Consider the following 21,897-nt stretch of genomic DNA (forward strand, 5'->3'; position numbering starts at 1 on the left):
CGACATCTTCTCAACAAAATTAATTACACGATGTGCTTGCATCATCATTTACGTAAACTGTTATCGCTAGTGAAACATACTCGATTTGCTAAAATCGAGTATGTTTCACTAGCGACTATGAGCCACTTGGCTTCCCTCTACACCGCAAGTTCGAGCACTTTTAGCTAAGCACACAAAACACGTTCTCTATTTACAGAGCGCGATTCTCGGTAAAGCATTTAGCGAGGAACAGCTCGTGTTGCCTTAAATTATCACGCGCAATCAACCGAGTAGATTACTAATCTCGAAAGATGAAACGTCTTTATTAATTTGACCGCAATAATATTTCGTCGAGGGGAAATATCGATCCTTTCTCGCGGCCAAAGAACTTCGTTTAATGAATTTTTCACATCCTCAAGAAGGAATGCTCTATTTTCAACATCGAGGAAATATCGGTCAAAAGGATCTCAATTATCCGAATTAATTATTATTATAAAAGCTCCGTGCATAAGTTATTAAAATATGGAATTTATTCTTACGTCATAATTTCGGTTGATACGATTTTTTGACAATGTTATATTTAGGACGAGAAAAATATATTCACCTGTATGTTTTTTTAAAACTAACTTTTATTAATTATTAATTATTAATTATCTTAATAATTATTAATTATTAATTATCGTAACTTTTATTAATTATGGCACTAATAATAAAATTACTACATATTGTGGCCTTTATGCTACTAGCTATCGAACGACTCGACAGAGTTTGAGATCAGATTATTCTATAAATATATTTTATGTCTTTTTATTAAATTAAATTTTATTAAAAATTTATTAAAATTTTATTAAATTAATTGTCCTACCTTCTTGTGTGACAATCGAATATTGAATAAATGTGATTATTTAATATTTATAGCATTAAACAGTCCAACAATCGATACATTAATATGTCATATAATCAAGGTATTTATTCTAGTTTGCAATCTTGCATTATCACTTAAATAATAAATGTCTCGTATGTTCTAATAATATCAAAACGGGTCACGATGCATTTGATAAAAATCGGATATATATTTAATGATTAATAACTTCTCTTGGTAACTGCACATTTTTTAGAGGTACGCTTGAGAAAATATTAATAATATCGGCCAAGAGAGTGAATTTCGTGCATTTCGCAGCGGATTCAATTTGCCGATTTTTCGGGCAATGCATTCGAGCAATGCTTTTGCGTGTACTTTCAGATAAGCACACAAAACACGTATTTGTATTTACAGAGCGATTTCCAGTAGTGGTGCGACGCTGTTCTGCAAGAAACACTCGAGAGCAAAGAAACGATCTCGGAGAGTAAAACGGTGCGGTGAAGATGTTTGTTCCGTGCAAATCGCACACAAACGCAAAAAGCTCTTAAAACAAATTCTGATAAGCAGTGCAGGTTCTCTAAAAAAAATGCACTAATGGATGCAACGCGGCTAAGAAGAATAAAAAAAGATTGAATTTTAATGTCAAAATTAATGATATATTTATGATATTAGTATGATAAATCGACTTTGAGTTTTTTTTAACAATTTTTAACAATAAATTATGATTAATTATACTGTTTTCACTTTTATTATAGTTGTGAGATAATTATACGAGCAATAAAATATGGTTATCGATCCTTCAAAATAAATTACTCAAGTTTTTCCGATTTATTTCGGGAACATTAAAACGAATGGCGCTAACAGTGAAAAACGAAAACGAACTTGATTTCGAATGTGAGGCGAAACGTTGGATCCTGTACAGATTCTTCAGCGTTCTCGATTGAACTTTTGAAGCAGACCCCGATAATGGAAATTGTTGTATGGACAGCATGAAATCACCGGAATGTCACGACTCGCCAATAAAACCCGTGCAAAGGGACAATCAGCAAAGGGAACGAATCGGCAACAAAATTTCTCTTCACATCCAATCCAGAAAGAAGATATTCCTCGTGCACACGTAAGAATTCGCTTTGGAATCCCGCTCGATAATTTACGGGGGCAAAATCATGCCCTTCCACGAAACGGACAGTATGTGATGAGAGGAACATTCCTTCTAGTTGGTCTTTAGGTTTTATTAATTATGTATTAATTTTGAGATTTTAATTTAAAAATTAATATTTTATTTTTTTCCTTTTCCAAGGACGTTTCTTAATAAGTGCAAAAAATTTTGGAGATGTTTCGTTGTCGAAAATTAAAGAGGGTTTTTCATATAAACATATATTCCTACATCCCTCCCTGTGGAGTTACACTCTTCCAAAAATGGGAGTAAAAATTAGGTTTTTATTTTTTTCTCAAATTTGGAACAAGTTAAAGAAATAAAATTAAGTGGATATTTTCTACTAATATAACCATCCTTGGTTAATAAAAAACTGATGTGCAAAAGATGACAGCGAACTATATTATTGTTATCGAGGAAACCGGTAACAACCGATCTGAACTCGGTGAAACGCATACTCCCTCCGTCTTTTGCCAACCATAGGTTGGCAGCAGTCGGGAGTAAAAAAGGTTATTTATTAATATTCTTTTCAGCCTTCCGTATTATTATAAGGGGATGAAACTAGCAACCTCTATTCAATTTTTTATTATTTTTTAATGGGCCGGAATATGATCATCTAAAAATATGCATTAAAAAGTTTGATTTATTTAGAAACCTTTTTATTTCTTTTATTTTTTTCATAAAATCAGTAGTTTTCAAGAAAAAAAATAAAATACGTTATCGTGCACAGCACGATGCTAAATGGCATAGATTTCGAATTACGAGAAGTTAAATTTTAAAATAAAAATAAAATTAGAGTAAATGTTGGAAAAATTTGAATAAAAACAAAAAATTATAATAAAAACCTAAACCTAAAATTATAATAAAAATCTAAAAAATAAAAACCTAATTTTTACCTCCATTTTTGGAGGAGTGTAACTCCACAGGGAGGGATGTAGGAATATATGTTTATATGAAAAACCCCTTAATTTTCGACAAAGAATCATCTCCTAAAATTTTTCGCACTTACTAAGAAACATTCTGTATATGTACAGTTTTTGTGTAAGCGCAATTTGAAGTCTCCTAGGGAAATAACCATTATCACGGAAATTCCCTTATACAAAGATCAATAATTTAATGCGCATTTTCTAGCACTGTCACCAGGTCAACGATGACTGTCAATCAAACTCGTTCTTATAATGATGATGTAATCAGGAATTCATAATCAATCTTCATAAAATACGTTAATAATCTATGACTTGTGAAAAAGTGAATGTTGAGGACAAACTTACTGCGATTTATCATATGAAAAAAAAAAGATCGATTATTCATTTAAATAAATAATACATTTTTGCATACATAATAATTATATAGTAATCTTCTTTGTAAAAAAATGTATAATAATTTCACTGTATTATTTAGTAAAATTGAAATTTTTCAATTTACAGAAAAGCGTTCCTGGAAGACCCTTTAATCTGCGGAATCTATCTCAATCGGAAGAGCTGCCGCTTAAAGAGCGGCGAACAAAAAAGCAAGTAAGCGAGTATATCTCTTTAATTATCCGTCTGCCAGTGGCAACGTAACTCCAGTCAGGAGAAAAAGCGAGTAGTAATGAAAGAGGCCGACTCGGCGGTCTCCTCCATTCAGGACTCGCAACCGATTGCGATTTTCAGTCCCTTTCAAGGCCCTCCGTCAGCGACAGCCTCCTCCTCCTCTTCCCCCGCCTCTCCCTTTCCCATTCAGCCTTTCTTACGCCAGCGGCATCCGCGTGTTCTCCGGAAAGAACCTCCTTGATATTCCGCCGACGTTCGCGCGTCCAGCTTCTCGCGCGCCGATAATATTCGCAACGGGTTCTGATGCCCTCGTGGGTGCCTGGTTTATCCCCCCCCTCCTTCAAGCCTCCTCCCCCTCCTCGGGGAGGTTCGCGCAGGGTCCCGTCAAGTTACGTGGACATAAAAGGCAACCTCACGGCCACGAGAATCGTCTCTCTGACACATTGACACAACCACCGAGCTTACGTAGGCTCCTCTCTTCTCTCTTCTTCCTCCTTTTTGTCTCTCTTTCTCTTTCCCGAATCCTCTCTGGACTACCTATGTATATTTTTCTGCTCCCTGATGTCTCGTTCGATTGCTTATTCGATTTCTTTCCCTACGCACGGCTAAATTCCGGTTTATTCTGGGATGCAGCGGGGTATTTGAGATGCAGGTTGCAGCAAGGGGGTTGCTGCATGAATGTTGGGATGGGAAATCTGTGCTACATACGCTTCTATGTGTGTAAAGTTTGCGATCTTTATGTATTTTCGTTGGAATTAAAGATTGCTTTGAGAGGTAATCATATGCTCATGTGATAGTAAATTGTTATCTCAGCATCTCATCCGTGTTTGTAAATTAATTGTGCTCTTCATGGTTAAAATCTACGATATTATCTATGCCTTGCAATATATTATTCATATTAAATGCCATATTTCACCACAAAAAAATTTACTTAAAATTTTCTATTTTATATCATCTCTTTTTCTTCTTCCTTAAATTAATAATAATTAATTAAATTAATTTAAATTAATAATAATAAATTAATAATGATTAATTTAATTTAATTTAAATTAATAATAAGAAATTAATAATGATTAATTAAATTAATTTAAATTAATGATAATAAATTAATAATTCAAAATAAATTTAAAATATACCCTTTTATGAATTTTTACAAGAAATTTTCCACGAGAGAAATTTGGGACCTGGAAATTTCTGTTTCAAATCTATGTGTCATCCTTCGAGAGATCATCTTAAAAGTATTCAATGACTCAGTCCTTCGGGAAAAACAGCGGGCTTCGCGAGCTTTCCAATGCAAAAAGTACACCTCAAACGTGCACGGGGAGCAAGTTTCGTGCGCGGTGTTTTGTCAGGAGAACCTGATCCCTGGGGGATTGAGAGCGAGATAACTCGTTCGGGAAAAGAGAGAGAGGGACGCTGTGGAAGGGACAGGCCGCTCGAGGTAGCGAGGCTGACGAGGAAAAAAGGAGGACGAGTGAGAGAAGGAGATGGAAAGAAGGTGGAGGACGATGAGAAAGGAGGAGAATGGCACCACGCGAGCGAGGAGCGAGACGGAGCGACAAAGGAGGCCGAGGGAATAATAATAAAGAGACAAGGAGGGAAGATAACGTACGGCGCCGCTCTGGCGTCCATTCATGCTTTTTACTCGTTAGCGGTTAGCGCTCACGCGGACCGAACAACCTCGTATCACCTCGCCTCATCTGCCCCCAACGCGGCTTTTCTCTTTCTCTTTTTCTCTCTCTCTCTCTCATTCTCCCCTTCTTCATCTCTCTCTCTCTCGCCCATTGATCTCACCTGATCTAGTTGATCCGCCAGGGAATACGTGTGTACGCGTACACAGTACAGCTTGGACCAGTCGCAAGATTTTACTTCACCTTATTCATTCTTATGGAGCTCGCGACTCGCCAGATGTGCCTTTAAGACGGGAAAGGATGATGACTTAACTCAGATGAGCTCGGGTAATTAAAATCATTAGATAAATGTATCACCATAATTTTTTTTTAATTTTAATCGACAATTATTGTACATAATTTTAAAAAATACTTGACTGTCATTAATTAAATTTTAAAAATACTTGAATAATTAAATTTTAAAAATACTTGAATAATTAATTAAATTTTAAAAATACTTGACTCTATGTCATTAAAAATAGAAAACTTAGAATAAGTGCAGAAAGATATTTATTTAAATTTTCAAATTAGAGGAATTTGATTTATTTAAAATCGAACAAATTTAAAATCAAACATAATCGCAAGGAAAATGATAGTAAAATGAATTTTATGTTTATTATTTAACTCTTTTTATTATTGTAACAATATAATAATTAAATGATTTTTTATTCAGTTCAATTATATTATCTATGTACGATACTGTCCTATCTACTTTCCTTAAGATCTCACCGGCTTGGTTGCAGGTGTACGTGTGCATATACATGAGTATGCATGTACGTGTGAACACGTTGCACCAGCAGAGCTTCTCCCTTATCTTATTCGCTCCTAATACTTTGAAACTAGTCATAGTTTCAAGCTAACTGCCGGTTTGGTTTTTACGCGAAATATATTTCAAGCATTTGACAAATCGCTTTATTAAAGATAAATAAAATTGCTATTTATGTATCTAATATCGAATCCCGTATATATTTATACTTAATTAAACTAGACACCCCAAATATGCGTCCATTTCTAAAGCTCGAAAGCACGAGTAATTTTATTAGGCTTCCATTATTATATCAATACGTGCGATTCCGCACGGATCGATAGGATCAAATAATTCGCGATCGTTTCCGCGACGGAGGGATACGCCAGCTGCTTCGATCTAGCGATTAGAGTCATCAAGCGGTGAAACTGTTCAGGAAATCACACACGAGCGGTGAATTACGGTCGTTAGAGGATCATTTTCTCGCGCGCATGAGTATATCGATATGTTGCGCAGGAAAGCAACTTATTGCATTCACACACGCTGTCAATAACCTGCTCAGATAAAATCAGTTCAGTTCAACAATCTCTCGATTGGCAGAAATAGATAAAGCTACCTGCTTGATTTAAACTAGTTGGCTAGATAATATTGCTTTCGATATTTTCCAATTTGTTTTTATCTTATTCGAAATAACGTATATTAATTTAAGAAAAAATTATTAAATCAAAATTGTATTTTACACGTGATAAACGAGATAATCTATTTAGATTCAATATTACACATCCGTCAATATTTGTCGATCAACCTGCTTCGGAAAATCAGATAATATTGCTTTTGATACCTTCCAATTTGTTTTTACCTTATTCGAAATAATATACATTAATTTAAGAAAAAATTATTAAATCAAAATTGTATTTTGACACGTGATAAACGAGGTAATCTATTTAGATTCAATATTACACATCCGTCAATATTTGTCGATCGACCTGCTTCGGAAAATCAGATAATATTGCTTTTGATATTTTCCAATTTGTTTTTATTCACAAAATAACGTACATTAATTTAAGAAAAAATTATTAAATCAAAATTGTATTTCGACACGTGATAAACGAGATAATCTATTTAAATTCAATATTACAGATCCATCAATATTTGTCGATCGACCTTTTCTAGAAAATCGCGTCGTTAAGTCAATGCTCAATTATCATATTATTATAAATCGGAAAAATGTGTGGAAAAAAATGGAATTTGCCGTGACGAAAGTATAAACTCGCTAATGCGTTGGCGAATATAATCGATATAAATATGCGAGCGTTAACTTGCACCACGCATCGATTTGTCAAGCCTCGGTCCGCTTTAAAGAGAAAATAACAACGTTACGTCAACCTTCAATTATCTCATTATCATTTATCGGAATCGGCAGCGGATCGATACATCTAATAAGCGTTAAAGCGCGCATTCGTGCAGCGTGCATTATGCATTATGCATTAAAATGCTCCGCATCCGCGTGCGGAGTAACGATGAATGAAAGGCAATTCCACCTACGCGCCACGCGATAGAGAACAGAGCAGGCACCGGGATATCAATTATCACGTCCGGTTATTACATATATCGTACGCCTCTTTTCTCGCGTGTCCCGACATCGGCGTTTTCGCGATTTTATATCGCAATTTTGTGTCAACGATACAAGGGAAAAAAAAGAGAAAGAGAACGATTTATATCAATTATCGCGAGCAAGAAACAGATCAATGACAATATCCGCATTGCCAGGCGTAATGTGCATTTTTTTATTATCTTTTATAGAGCGCAAAAAATTTCTAACGCGATTGAAGTGTTTCTATAAAATATAAAAGTTTTATTATAAAATATAGAATTCGTCATTTTTTGCGCATTGTATATAAATTTATATAATTTTGTATATTCCACGGTTCGTTTCTCGCGAGTTAAATTCTTTAATTTCTAGAAAGCAACGAGAATAATATAAGCTATTTTTAAAGAATCTCGAATTACATGAAAATGCAATTATATTTAATTTATCTGGAAAAAGTAATTCCTAAATTGTTTGAATAATTGATTATATAATTTATTTATTATATAGATCATATTTATTATATTCATTAATTATATTGATAATAATTGATATATACTATTTTGCTTTATTATTAAATTAAAAAGGAATTAGCAATATTAATTATTAAAATTGCTTGATATTAAAAACTCGAATTGGAACTCTATCCCTCATTTTATTATAAAATATAGAATTCGTCATTTTTTACGCATTGTATATAAATTTATATAATTTTGTATATTCCACGGCTCGTTTCTCGCGAGTTAAATTCTTTAATTTCTAGAAAACAACGAGAACAATATAAGCTATTTTTAAAGAATCCCAAATTACATAAAAATGCAATTATATTTAATTTATCTGGAAAAAGTAATTCCTAAATTGTTTGAATAATTGATTATATAATTTATTTATTATATTGATCATATTTATTATATTCATTAATTATATTGATAATAATTGATATATACTATTTTGCTTTATTATTAAATTAAAAAGGAATTAGCAATATTAACTATTAAAATTGCTTGATTTTAAAAATTCGAATTGGAACTCTATCTCTCATTTTTTACTTAAATAATTGATTTGAAAGTCGCTAAAAAATTGACTCATTCACTTTTAAAGTATCAGATTTGATAGGATCGCGAATGATAATTCGCAGTCTTCGGAATTTTCTGGGGAAACATACGAGGAACAAAAATTATCAAATCTCGAATTCATCTGATTAAAGTTCGAATTAAATTCATATCATGGATCGAAGTGTGACATTTCGCGATTAAACAGATGTGCTCGTAAAAAGCGCGCTTTTATTTTCAAGCACACCTGCGATTATTATTCCTATACATGTTCGCGGATCACGTGAACCACAAAATTATTCCCTCGAATCGATAACCCGTGTACGTACAACAAGGCGATAGAGAGTAAATAACCTTTGGCAGTTACCGTGTTTCTGTACCCGATATATTTACGAGCGAGCCGTGATTTAGGATCTTTCGTTCATCCACCAACACACGAACCCATCAGCTATACATGTAGCCGACCCTTTCCCTTTTTTTCCATCTCGTTCTCTCTTCTTTTCTCCTTTTCTCCGATGTCCTACGCTACTGCTATAATTACACCGTCTGTTGAGACTTTGTGTCGTTTTAATGGTCGATCCACGTGATGCAAATTATTCGCACGATTTAAAAAAAATTTATTACAAAATATCTCAATAAATTAAGAAAAAAAGTTGTATGATATATTTAAAAAAAAAGAATTTTTATACAATATACTTAAATTCCCAGATAGCAAAAATAATCATTTTGATGTTATTTTGACGTCAAATCGTATCAAAATGACTATTTTTGCCATCTGGATTCACTTACAAGCGCAAATAAATTGAAGTGCAATTCTTAATTAGCTCTTCATGTATTTAACATATATAACTCCTAGAATTTAAATTCCACAGTTCTCATAGAAATCTGAGGAACCTCAAAGTATAATCTATCATTTCTCAAAAAGACGTTTCGGATACAAAAATTTCTTTGTCTCATTCTAGTCTGTGAATTACTTTTAAGAACTCTTTTTAAGAAGAATATTTTTCTTGGAATCTATGAGCGTGCTTCTATGTTTTTTCTTGGAATTTGCGAATTCTACAGACACCCAGGAAGGAATCCCAAAGACGCCTAAATACGAGCGTACAATGGTGGAAGAGAAAAATGGAAACGAAAAAAAAGAAATCGACAGGAGGTGTAGAAAATATGATGAAAAGAATCCAGGAATTTATCTTTTAACACGATCGAATAATTTATTATCAAAATTCTCACATGTTATTTAAAAATCATTTAAAAGAAAGCGTCTAATGTTTTTAAAGTGATATTCCAAGATTTTCTTTGAGATCCCCAGAGAATCCAAAAAACGAAGCTATATCGCTAACATCTTCCTGTAAATGTACATTTATTCTCGATGGAGTCGCCCGATATCGCTTATCAATGTGCGTATAATTCCTCGCTGATATTATCTCGTGACAATATTGTCTTACGATCGACACCGACGCATCTACGTCAGTATTATCAGATACAATCGTAATATGAACATGTACCAAGGCAGCTTGATACGAAACCAAACATATAGCTATTGATGAAGATACATGCGTCAAATGCAATCAGATACGGATTTAATTATAAAAAGAACATTATGAAAAAGAATAATATTATTTAATATTATTTATTATTTCATCATTTTTATTTTTATTATCTTATTATTTTTATTTTTATTTTATTATTTATTATTTTATTTTAAATATATAAATATTTTATTTTAATATTATTATTATTTTATTATTTCATTATTATTTCAATATTATTTTTTATTATTTTATAATTTAATATTATTGTTTAATTATTATTTTAACTTACATAGATGTTTTAAAATATTTGCAGAAAATGGATACAACGTTTTCAGGCTTATAAAATTTTGAAATCGATCGTTGTTTCTCAAGTGTTTTCTCAGAAAATTTTACACATAATATTCAATATCTTGCAATTAGTAATTAAGTTTCCGCACCTACTGTCAAAACTCGTTAACACTTTTCCACGATGTAGGTAATTGTCCCGACAATGAGCGCAGTTAAGTTAGATTCTTGCGATATGTTGTACATATTTGTCACGAGCACGTCCGCGTAAAAAAGGTATTATCATGGCGATTACATGGAGTGATAACAAGACTCTGGATCCTACCGTGCGCGCCTCTCTCGCTCGTCAATGACAATAATGACTCGTCATAATTCGGCAGAGCTTGCAAATAAGGTGATAAAAGGCAGATTGCGTATTGCCAAGTCGTGGTACTCCGATAAGATTCACATTTTAATCGCTTATTTTTTGTCGTTACAATTAGCGCAGCTTCGTAAGCAGGGTAAACAGCTCGTCGTGATTCTGCTCTCTCATCCTCACGCGAGTACACATTTCGAACGATAAAAATTACGCTTTGTCTAAAAAAGTTTGTTTATATTATACCACATGTAATGTAACTCACAATCAGATCAGCCTTTGACTTTTAATGCTTAATTTAACGATGAAGGAAAACGAAGAAATACGCAGGAATTTTGCTTTGAATGAATTTGTAATCAATGTCAGGAAATATGCAAACGTATTATTGCCATGTCTTTTATATCATTTATTTTATTTGAGATTATAATTAAAATAATAAGAGAATCTTTTTCGGAAAACAGAAAAAAAATTTTTTGTCGTGCGCGATATATTTTTTTTAAATACTACACTTTTGTAGAATAATCACTCAATATGTTCTGAAAAATATTATCTTTATTTCGTACACGACAAAATGATTATAAATTTTCAATGCAGCAACATCGCTGATGTTATCAGCGCAAATCGCTCCGCATCGCTCGAAAAACGAGATATGTACCTCTTTTTCTTGGAAAAACGATAAATTGTATGTTATCGATATGTGATATTATTTTTTTTTATTAAAGTATTATCTTTAATGTTAAAATATTGAATATAGAAATCAAAATATCGAAATCTATTTAATCTTTAGATACCACCATTTTTAAAAAATCAAAATATAATTTTAATTTCTATGAAATTAAGCTCAAAATTAGAAAAAAAATTAATTTAACTGATATAAAAAATAAAACTCTCGAATTCTAAGAAATAATGAAAATTGCAGCACAAAAAAGTAATGTCAAGAGAGAAATTGAAGAAATCCTTTTTTTCCTCACAAATTGCCTCTTATATGTGAAATTTTTATATGTGATGTATAAAAATATATCGCGCTAAAAAAATATAAAGAAGTTATCTATTTTTTTATAATTTATTTTACGAATATAGTAGATGCAATAGCAAAATAGATTTCGAAATATATATAGTATAAATATTGAAGGCTAACCAACAATGTATCTGCTACTCGATAATACCGATTCAAGGAACAATGGACACCATTTTTTTTCTCCAAGACAGATGGTCGGAGTGTCTTCCGTTAAAAATTGGCGGAAGCTGCAAATTACATTGGCGGAAGGATTTTCTAGGAAGTATATACTATATACAGAGATGAGTCTACGAAAGGGAGACTCTTTTTCCCCATTTCATGCTATTTTCTTTTTATCCCTTAACCGACCTTAGTGCCGCTTTCCGCTCATTTTCACCCTTCAAGTTACGAAAAAATTTCCTCGAGAAAAAGCAAGCTTCGCTGGAAAAACTTCGATAATTTCGACCGAATTGATGTCTTACATTTTTCTCAACGATTTATGGTTTCTTTGTTTCGAAACGACATGCCAATTTAAAGAATGATATTGTAGTGGCTAATCACAAGATACTTTTCAAAAAATCATTTCTATTTTCTTTCCGATCAAGTTTTTAAATTTTATTCTTCTGTAATAAATCACAATCTCAAAATTAAAAATTCTATTGAGAGATTATTTAAAAAACTTATATTTATAATTATATAAAATTTTCCAATTTTATTTTTTATTTTTAATTAAAGTTTGATTTGTCAAATCATCTTAATTTTCATGTTAAATAATTCTGAATTAGATCGACACTTAAATTGCATCAATAGTTACTTTATTTAAATTTGCACAAAAATATCAATTTTCTAAATAGACTATAAAATTCCATATTACCTAAATTCATCGATAAAAGGTGAAAAAATGGCAACAACAATATTTAATAAGCTCGAAACATATTCACAAAACATAAGCAATATTTCCGTTGGAATTTTTTTTTTATGGAATCGTCAGCGGCGCTATTTCTGGTCAAATCGATACTTCGATCCGGTCGGGCTACTCGTCCGGCGAGTTTCGCGAGCGACGCGAATGAAGGGACACCGTCGTTTGAATAGGAACCCCCTCCCTTCCCTCTTGCCCCCTGTCCCCGGATATCGTGCTGCGCTCGCCGAGGGCGATTACTCGGGAAATAAAGGCAACTATAAAGAAGTACGGCCACGAACTCGAGGAACTGAAGACGACGCCTCCGACCGCCTGGCTTTTTATAGCGAGGCCACGGATAACGACGGTTTAACCACCACCGGATCGTCTGTAAAATATTCAGGTAACATCCTAGCTATCACACCTATTTTCGACCTACCCGGCACCGTTCTAGAGAGCGCGAGCGAACGCCCCACTTCTCTTCCGGAGAGAAGAACCCGTTGAACTCGGTTGAGCGGCAGCCGCACCTCTTCGCCTCTAGCTTTCGCGCCACCCGGCAGCAGGATAATTGGACGACCGAGTGACAACCTGACAGGTGACAACCGCGACACGGTTGTAACCGATCGTCAAGACGAGAGCATCCCGACAAGAGACAACGCGAGAGTGATTCGAGCGATTCGCACGCGCGCCAAGATCAATCTCTTAGTTCAGCCAGATGATCCTAATTCTCGGTGCATATTTTAGCTTACGGACTATTTTGAAAACAACAAATTCAAGAGATTAAAAGTCAGTTTCATAGCGTTCAAATTGAATAATAATTGCATATGTGTTGAATGGAAAAATAAATAATCTTGAATGCAAAAAAATAATTTATTTAATAATCATGCAATTTATTCTCTAAATATATAGGACCAAGATATAGCACCAACTATCTGTTGCATTCCAGTTCTGCTCGTCCATAATCCCGCTATGGCATTCGACTTAAAGTAGGAAACTGGGCAGCGATCGATCATTATATTGTCCCGGATAATTAATACGAGACGTGCACCGCGATCCGGATAAAGTGATTAGGGGTAAGACTGTTTATTTCGTCAGCAGACTCAAGTAGCCAACTATTTTATTAATTTTGCTTCGATACGTGTAATTGAAGAAATATTCGAAGTTTCTTTATAAAAAAGATTGGCAGATATTTTTTAAATATTTGGAAAAACAAGCGTCCAAATTGAAAATGTTAAGCATAAAAAAGTGATATATTTAAAACGTATTTATCCATAAACTGAAAATATTTTATGCATTTTCCAAACTTCGCCCATATTATTGACGAGAAATTTGCGCAACTATTTAAAAAAATTGCTACTTGGAAAATTTATTAAAGTCGACAAGCAAAGTTTCAAATACTGTTATTAAAAAAATTGATACTATCTCTTGATAAAGAGCGTGTATGGCGTTAATTATAAGACAATGTGAAACGCTGCGTTCCCATTTCGTGATCTTATTGCTGTTAAAAGTAGACGTAAATAAACGGCTACATCTCTAGACACGTTGCACAACGTGCCACCGTCGCGCACGCAAGATGCTTTTTATTCGACCGAGTCATTAATGGCAAAGACTGTAATTACGATGGCAAAAGGCCGTTCATCTGCCGTAAAATTATCAGCTTGTTCGGATCATTCTCGTCTATTCGGTTACGGTTACCGCGACATATAATTGTATTAATTACCAAGGATATCGACAATCACCGATATCCTTTTGTTTTCGCGGGTCACAATTTTATTTTAAATTTTCTCTCTTTAGTATACAAAAATTTCAAAATTTAACGTATTTTATTTATAAAGTTTGCCCGAGAAGAAAGAAATAAATGTACATATTGCAAGATGCAAAATTCAATGTATTATGCATGGATAAGCTCAAAAAAATCCACGTACGTTTAAATATTACATTCGTTTAATCCGATCAGAGATATTTTAGAGTCTGTAAATATAAAACGATAATGTAAATTTTATGATACTCGAAGAATATAAAATTATTCTTCCATTATTTAAAATTAATTTTTTTATTTAAATTTCTACTTAATTAACAATTTATCACTGCTATCTCTCTGCTGGTCAATATGATTTGATTTCTGACACGAATAGTATTTTTCAACTGGGGCAATATTGTGAAATTATTCTCGCCTGTAATCGAATGAAATACACTTCAAAATCCAACATTGCATATTCATGTATGAGTTTATTATTTTTTATATCGAAGATCGATATAAATTAATTCCGATATAATTCGATTATTGCAGTGCGAGAAATAGCACTGCCAATAATCTCCACGATCGAAGAAAGTGCAGCGAATAATCGAATGACGTCAATTCTCTGTCTTATCGTACTTTTAATTTTCAAGCACGTTCGCTACAATTCTTTTACTGATAAACAATTGGCGATTTTTCGCTCGAGCTTTTTCATACTTTATCGTATGAAAGAATATGATTTGTAATTCGCGATACATATCTAAATAAATGCACGCGAAATCCTTACATTGCATGAGGATGAACTCAATATAACTGATAATTTATTTTATTTTATTTTATTTTGACAGAACGTATACATATAAAAGACTGTCAAAAATACGATTAGAAAAATATATATTTTTTATACACTTTCGCAAAGTGAACGACTTAATGTATGAAATGTAAATACAATACACAGAAAAAAATAAGTGTCAAATCAAAACTTATATACTTAAACTAACGCGTTCATTGTTTCGTATATACGCAACAATTTATAATCTTTTTAGAAGAATTTAATAATTTTAAATTTCAACAATATTATAGTCTTATTTCAATATTGTAATTGTCGTCTCAAGAATATATAATTATTTAATTCTACTTTAAAAAAATTATAATCTTTGATTTAAAAATGTTATTTTCTATCTAACATTGTTTCTTTTCTATTCAAGAAAATTAAATCTTAAATCATAAGAACATATTTTTCTTGATTGAACTATATAAAATGGCTTCATTCAAGTAAGCAATTATTCAAGCAATTATATTTTTCTTTAATTAACGCAATATAATCTCATTTCAAGATTTCCATGTTAAAACTAAAGATATTTTCAAAACAAGAATCTTTTTTTTTCTATGTACAGACGTCTTTTTCAATTACACGCGTTTTTCACATACGAGAGATCGCGGATCGCGAGCGACATTTTGACAGAATGTATCAGGATGCAACGATACAAAAAAAAAATTATCGCAAATGCGCGGAATCTGCAATGTCACGTTGGGACATTCGTCCGAGAATCAGCTGTTTGTAACCTCAGCACGACACTTTATACCGCATATGCGCAAACTCGTCGTATGTAATGTGTGCGAAAACAACGCGAGATGAATGTGCATACGCGAAAGCACAAGGATCAGCACGGCAGGATCTGCACATGATTTTCCCGCACGCGTGTGCGTGCATACGAGACTGTGTAACAACGTTTGTCCACGCGTCTCCCACGCGTAAATTCCGGATACCGCGCATATTTGTGGATGTGTGTGCGGTTTATGACTATCGGCAATGTGTTGTGTAATCGTGTATTGTCTGTACATGAAGTGCAGGATGCTGCACGACGGTTATTGCAACCTTTCTAATGATCGAACTGAGGAGGAAGCTATTAATAGCTTTCGAATTACAAGCCACCGATAAATATTCTCACAAATTGTACGAACAAATTGTTGAAGTATCATTGTGTTTTCATCGCCGCAAGGAATGTTTGAATGTTCTTGTGAGTTTCTTGTGAATTCTGAGAATTAATAAATTACCGAGTATTAATAAATTATCGAATTGAGATACAAAATATATCCTGCAAGAAACATGAGCCCAATAAAATGATAAAATCGAAGAACTTTTCCCCAAGATATAAAACGACTAAATTATTCATTTATATCGGTGCTTCATAATTGGCGCGATAATTGACTCGAAAAGTTAACGCAATGCAGATACTATCGGATAAAGATAAACAATAATTGGCTCATGTCAAAAGGCGGTGGTAATAGCATAAATTTAATTAGCATCTGCATTTGACGTTTTATTAAACAATTTAAAGTTTATCTCTTTTTTTGCTCCATTTCTAAATATGATTTAAAAATTAATTAATAAATAAAATTAATTAATAAGCAATAGAGAGATAAAATTTTTCTTAACTCTAGTTATCGATTATATATATATATATATATATATATATATATATATATATATATATATATATAATTGAAATAATTAAATTATAATTAAATAATTATAATTAAATAATGAAATATATATAATTGAAATTATTATTTTAAATATCTCTGCTTATATAAAAAGCGTAATATGTGTCTTATAATTAAAATCAAGTTTTAAAAAGACAGAAAAAAATATTAAATATTTACCAAGTATTAGACACGACAATTACAAATGATACGTATCCTCAATCTTCATCATCTGATCTGATACATGACTTTTCAAATATTTCGATAAAATCAAAATAGATAATCGCGCGCGGCGAATATTTTAGTATTTATTCATATCTTCGTAGTCTCCCTTTTCTCGACGCTTAATCTTACGTGACGAAACGATCGCGATAAATCACGATCGCCGTATCGGAGACGAAGTTTAATATTCTTCGTTCCCCCGTCCTCCTAATCGCAAAATTGTATCTGACAGCTCGAATGAGTTAATCCAACCATCGAAAGATATACTCGCGTTTCTCGGAAAAACAGATGACAAAAAATGCCGCGAACTGTCTCGTTTGCGTCACTCGTGATACGCAACGATCGTAGGAGAGAGACAGAGAGAAACAATCAAAAAGAGAGAGAGAGAGAGAGAAAGAGATCGCGCGACCCTGAGTCGCGATATGTGCTCTCGGTACACGTCGAGTGACGAAATTCGAGCAAATGACACACGGTTGACGTAAAGCGTAATTACTTTTCCGTACACAGATGCGACGTGCTTATTGATTCATTAACGCGACGGCTTTGCGTCATTGAGACAATTTCTTGAAAAAATTGTTCGTCCAAAGAGCTTGCGTGTCATAAACATGGGACGAGAGCAAAATTAAGAAACCATAAATATCTGCAAAGATAGCGTTCAAAAATAGCGACAAATGGAAGATATCGAGGCGATAACGCATTTGTTTATTCTAAAGTCTTTTTTGCGCACATTTTAAAGGTCTTTTCAGTCAAAAAATACCAGCGGATCGATACCTTTAAATTCCATTTGGATAACTTCCTTAATAAAGGAAAGATAATTTTATATTTTAGATAACATACAGGTGTGATATAATCTAAGACGTTATCGCGAATAAGATAAGTAAATTACTTTTTCGCAAATAAAAATATTAAAGCAAAAATAAAAATTACTCACACGGTTGTTCCGCTTTTTGCCCCCGATGTCTCTCTTCGGATCTCGTTCCTTTCCTCTCTTGCTACGTCTTTGTTGCTCCTTCACGACACTCACACGACACTTGTGAAAGCGTTAATGTTGATTACGATCGCGCACGCACCAAATCACAAGAATACGACGATCATACAGCACTTTACATCACACTTACGACGTTAATCGCGTACTTTATTTTATATTGCGACGAGGAAACGCGGAAATCACGTGCTTCGAAAGATAATACGACACACTGGAAGTCTTATACTGCTACCTTTCCGTTCGAATCTCGTCGTATGAATGACACAGATCGCTTGTAAACAATACCACGTCACAAAGAATGAGCGCCAAATATACTAGGTAATAGTTGACTCGTATATCATGTTATTGTTTACAAGCGGTCGACGAAAGTCACTCAGTATGTCGTCGTATCTTCCGAAATATGTATATAACTGTCATATTCTCTCGTCGAAATATGAAATAAAATTCGCGATTAATATCGTAAGCAAGATTACACAGAAAAAAAATAAGTGTCGAATCAAAACTTATATACTTAAACTAACGCGTTCATTGTTTCGTATGTACGCAACAATTTATAGTCTTCTTTGAAGAATTTAATAATTTTAAATTTTAACAATATTATAGTCTTATTTTAATATTGTAATTATCACCTCAAGAATATATAATTATATAATTCTACTTTAAAAAAATTATAATCTTTGATTTAAAAATGCTATTTTCTATATAATATTGTTTCCTTCCCATTCAAGAAAATTAAATCTTAAATCATAAGAATATATTTTTCTTGATTGAACTATATAAAATGGCTTCATTCAAGTAAGCAATTATTTAAGCAATTATATTTTTCTTTAATTAACGCAATATAATCTCATTTCAAGATTTACATGTTAAAACTAAATATATTTTCAAAACAAGAATGTCCTTTTCTTGTGTGGTCTTTATAATTTCATAGATGTGACGAAGGTCTGATAATTCGATATTACACAGAAAAAAAATAAGTGTCAAATCAAAACTTATATACTTAAACTAACGCGTTCATTGTTTCGTATGTACGCAACAATTTATAGTCTTCTTTGAAGAATTTAATAATTTTAAATTTCAACAATATTATAATCTTATTTTAATATTGTAATTGTCATCTCAAGAATATATAATTATTTAATCCTACTTTAAAAAAATTATAATCGTTGATTTAAAAATGTTATTTTCTATCTAATATTGTTTCCTTCCCATTCAAGAAAATTAAATCTTAAATCATAAGAATATATTTTTCTTGACACATTTTCTTAAACTATACAAAATGGCTTCATTCATCAAGTAAGCAATTATTCAAGCAATTATATTTTTTTAATTAACGCAATATAATCTCATTTCAAGATTTCCATGTTAAAATTAAATATATTTTCAAAACAAGGATGTCCTTTTTTTCTGTGTAAAGTGCCATATAATCGTCATATTATTATAATTCGTACGTGCACAATTGTAATTAATTATATTTTCGCGAGTAAATGTTGTGTAAATGCTTTAAAAAAACAATAAAAAATAAGCAAGAAGGGAAGAAAAAGAAACTCGAAGAAACATCGGATAATGGCAAAGCAATCATGTGGTAAGCAATTAGTAATTTTGTTAGTTTGTTATCTCTTTTCTGTAAAAGCTAATTAAAGAATTTTTAGTTAAAACTAATTCGTTTATCTTCGTAGTAATGACTTAGTTTACATCATCGTATATAATATATCTATTCTTTAGATTTTATTTTAAAATATTTCTCAAATATTTATAATAAAATATTTATATTTCTCTAAAATTATATATATGTAATTTTTTAGATTACTTTGATATGAAAATTAAATTACTTTTCATCATTTTGTATAAACTTATGTTTAAAAAATATATTTTTATAATATATATTTTAAATATAAGTTATATACATATATCTTTAAATATGTTTTTCAGAAATTCTGTAATTTCTTTTATCATGTTTTATTTATTTAAAGATACAAAAATAATTTTACCTGCGCGCAATAATTATTTTCAAAAATGTTGTTTACTTCATCTCGTTTCATATATGTATAGATAATGTGGATATATTTGTTCTTTTATAGCTCGCGTTGTGTTCTATGACTCTGCCGTTGCGCTTCATACTGGTAAGTTATTTTAAATTATTTTAAATTATTTAAAGAAAATTATTTTTATATATGTTTTAACCTGGGAATTTTGGGAATTATGGGATTTGCGAATATTATATCAATTCGTGAAAATTTAAGTGTGCAATGATACAGTAGTTAAATATATTTTTCTGCATTATTTATATAAATTGCTTGAAAAATATATATGTAAGTTCAAATTTCGCGAAGAAACACGATAGCAAAAAATTCTTGGCAATTAAGTGATAAAAATAATTGAGACTATTTTATTTCACGTAATAATTTTTGAGAGTTTATAAGAGTTTGTAAGGCTAGCTAATTACAGGCTACATTTAAATATTCATGAATCGCACAATATTATTAGTACAGTAATATTAGCGATTGCACATCCCTCTAGATCTTCGTGATCTTCTTTTTTTTTCACAAGAAGTAAAATTTGGATTTGGCATAATTAAATATTAATGTGTTATTGTCCGAAATTTCGAATGTATTGCTTTTATCAATAGAAAAAATTATTAAAGATAAAAGTAGCTTTACGCTAATGTTTTTCCATAAAAAAAAAACATTTATACTTTTAAATAAAACATAAATATTCTAGAATTAATTACTAATTAATTACTTAAAGATATTGCAAATAAATTGCAAAATTAAATTTTCACCTTTTGCAATAGTATTATAACAATAAAATAGTCCAAAAAAAGGAGGAAAATTAACAATATTAGTTTGACATTAAATTGTTTTCAAAATTAATTGCTATCGAAATATTCTAGTTTTGAAATTGTTGTTCGCCAAATAATTTTAAAAATATAATCGAAAAAATTTCATCGTGCTCATATCGCTACAAGAATAAATTATTAATGTAATTGCTTTCGCTTTTAGTATTAAAATGTTTTACGAATTATTTACTTTTGCGATAAACCAATATTAAATTTATTGCTTATCATTGAAATTAGGAAAGAAATTAGATAAGAGATTAAATAAATTAGTTTCAATTGTTGCCACATATAATTGTGCTGAATTTAATTTCTCGTGATTCCGAAACGAAAGGACAATCGATACCACGTCGGCAGCGCGAAATTACGAGACGGTTAACTTTAGATAAGATTACGGGCGCATTGTTTATCCATCATCATTGTAACTACTCGACAGAGGTATGCACAAAGGGATCGTGACATTGACTCGCCTGTTCATGTGATTATTAAGCGTAATTCAATACACTGTTATGGCAATTCTAAAGATCCGTTCAGACTTTTATCTAATTAATAGTCGCGTGCCGAGATAAATTATCTTTTTATTCAATAGAAATTATATCGACGATATGAATGAATGAATAAATAAATGACTGAATGTATGAAACTTGTAACTTATATATCTTTCAATTTTTTGATATACGAATCGATGTTTATTATCTAGGGACGCCTGTGTGAGATTTTTGCATACGTAATTTTTGATAATTTTATAATCGATTTTTTCTTTATTAATTAATCCATCGATACATCGACATCAAGCATGTCAATATTTATTGAACATAGAGTCTATCGATGGAGGTGAATTTAAATAACACGTGCAAATTCTTTTTCGAGCACTCGCGAGCGGCTCTTCTGGCATCAATCTTCCTTCTCTCTCGCGCCTCCGCGATTAATTAAACAGGCGCTAATCGCGGAGGCTGAGGAAGAGACATAGAATTGCGT

The 21,897-nt window shown here is 31.9% G+C and overlaps 1 protein-coding gene and 2 long non-coding RNA genes across 14 annotated transcripts in view; 2 read left to right on the top strand and 1 right to left on the bottom strand.

The window, feature by feature from the left end:
• Nucleotides 1-5,509, top strand: part of LOC145962638 (uncharacterized) — a 94,562-nt gene extending 89,053 nt beyond the window's left edge. Inside the window, exons 3-5 of one of the 2 annotated variants that reach the window (XM_083083849.1) lie at nucleotides 1,256-1,958; nucleotides 3,425-3,511; nucleotides 5,345-5,509. In XM_083083849.1, the coding sequence (XP_082939975.1) occupies nucleotides 1,822-1,958; nucleotides 3,425-3,511; nucleotides 5,345-5,495 (375 nt within the window). In that variant the 5' untranslated portion in view covers nucleotides 1,256-1,821 and the 3' untranslated portion in view covers nucleotides 5,496-5,509. The remainder of the gene's footprint in view (nucleotides 1-1,255; nucleotides 1,959-3,424; nucleotides 3,512-5,344) is intronic. The other variant, XR_014435899.1, reaches the window with a different exon arrangement.
• Nucleotides 1-21,897, bottom strand: part of LOC145962640 (uncharacterized) — a 127,304-nt gene that overhangs the window by 90,803 nt on the left and 14,604 nt on the right. The window contains exon 1 of one of the 9 annotated variants that reach the window (XR_014435910.1): nucleotides 18,030-18,397. The exons of the other annotated variants lie outside the window; for them this stretch is intronic. This is a non-coding gene — a long non-coding RNA (uncharacterized LOC145962640). Of the gene's footprint in view, nucleotides 1-18,029; nucleotides 18,398-21,897 lie in introns of those variants that run through there. 9 annotated transcript variants of the gene reach the window in all.
• On the top strand, nucleotides 12,733-14,865 carry LOC145962644 (uncharacterized). 3 transcript variants are annotated; one of them, XR_014435915.1, is made up of 3 exons: nucleotides 12,736-13,054; nucleotides 13,106-13,382; nucleotides 13,561-14,865. It is a non-coding gene; the product is annotated as an uncharacterized LOC145962644 (long non-coding RNA). The 3 variants fall into 3 exon arrangements; XR_014435916.1 differs by having other exon boundaries at nucleotides 12,733-13,437; XR_014435914.1 differs by having other exon boundaries at nucleotides 12,733-13,382.

Source organism: Camponotus vicinus, unplaced genomic scaffold, assembly GCF_025532165.1.
Source record: "Camponotus vicinus isolate PSW18456_S1 unplaced genomic scaffold, iyCamVici1.0 SCAF_12, whole genome shotgun sequence".
Taxonomy (NCBI): Eukaryota; Metazoa; Arthropoda; class Insecta; order Hymenoptera; family Formicidae; genus Camponotus; species Camponotus vicinus.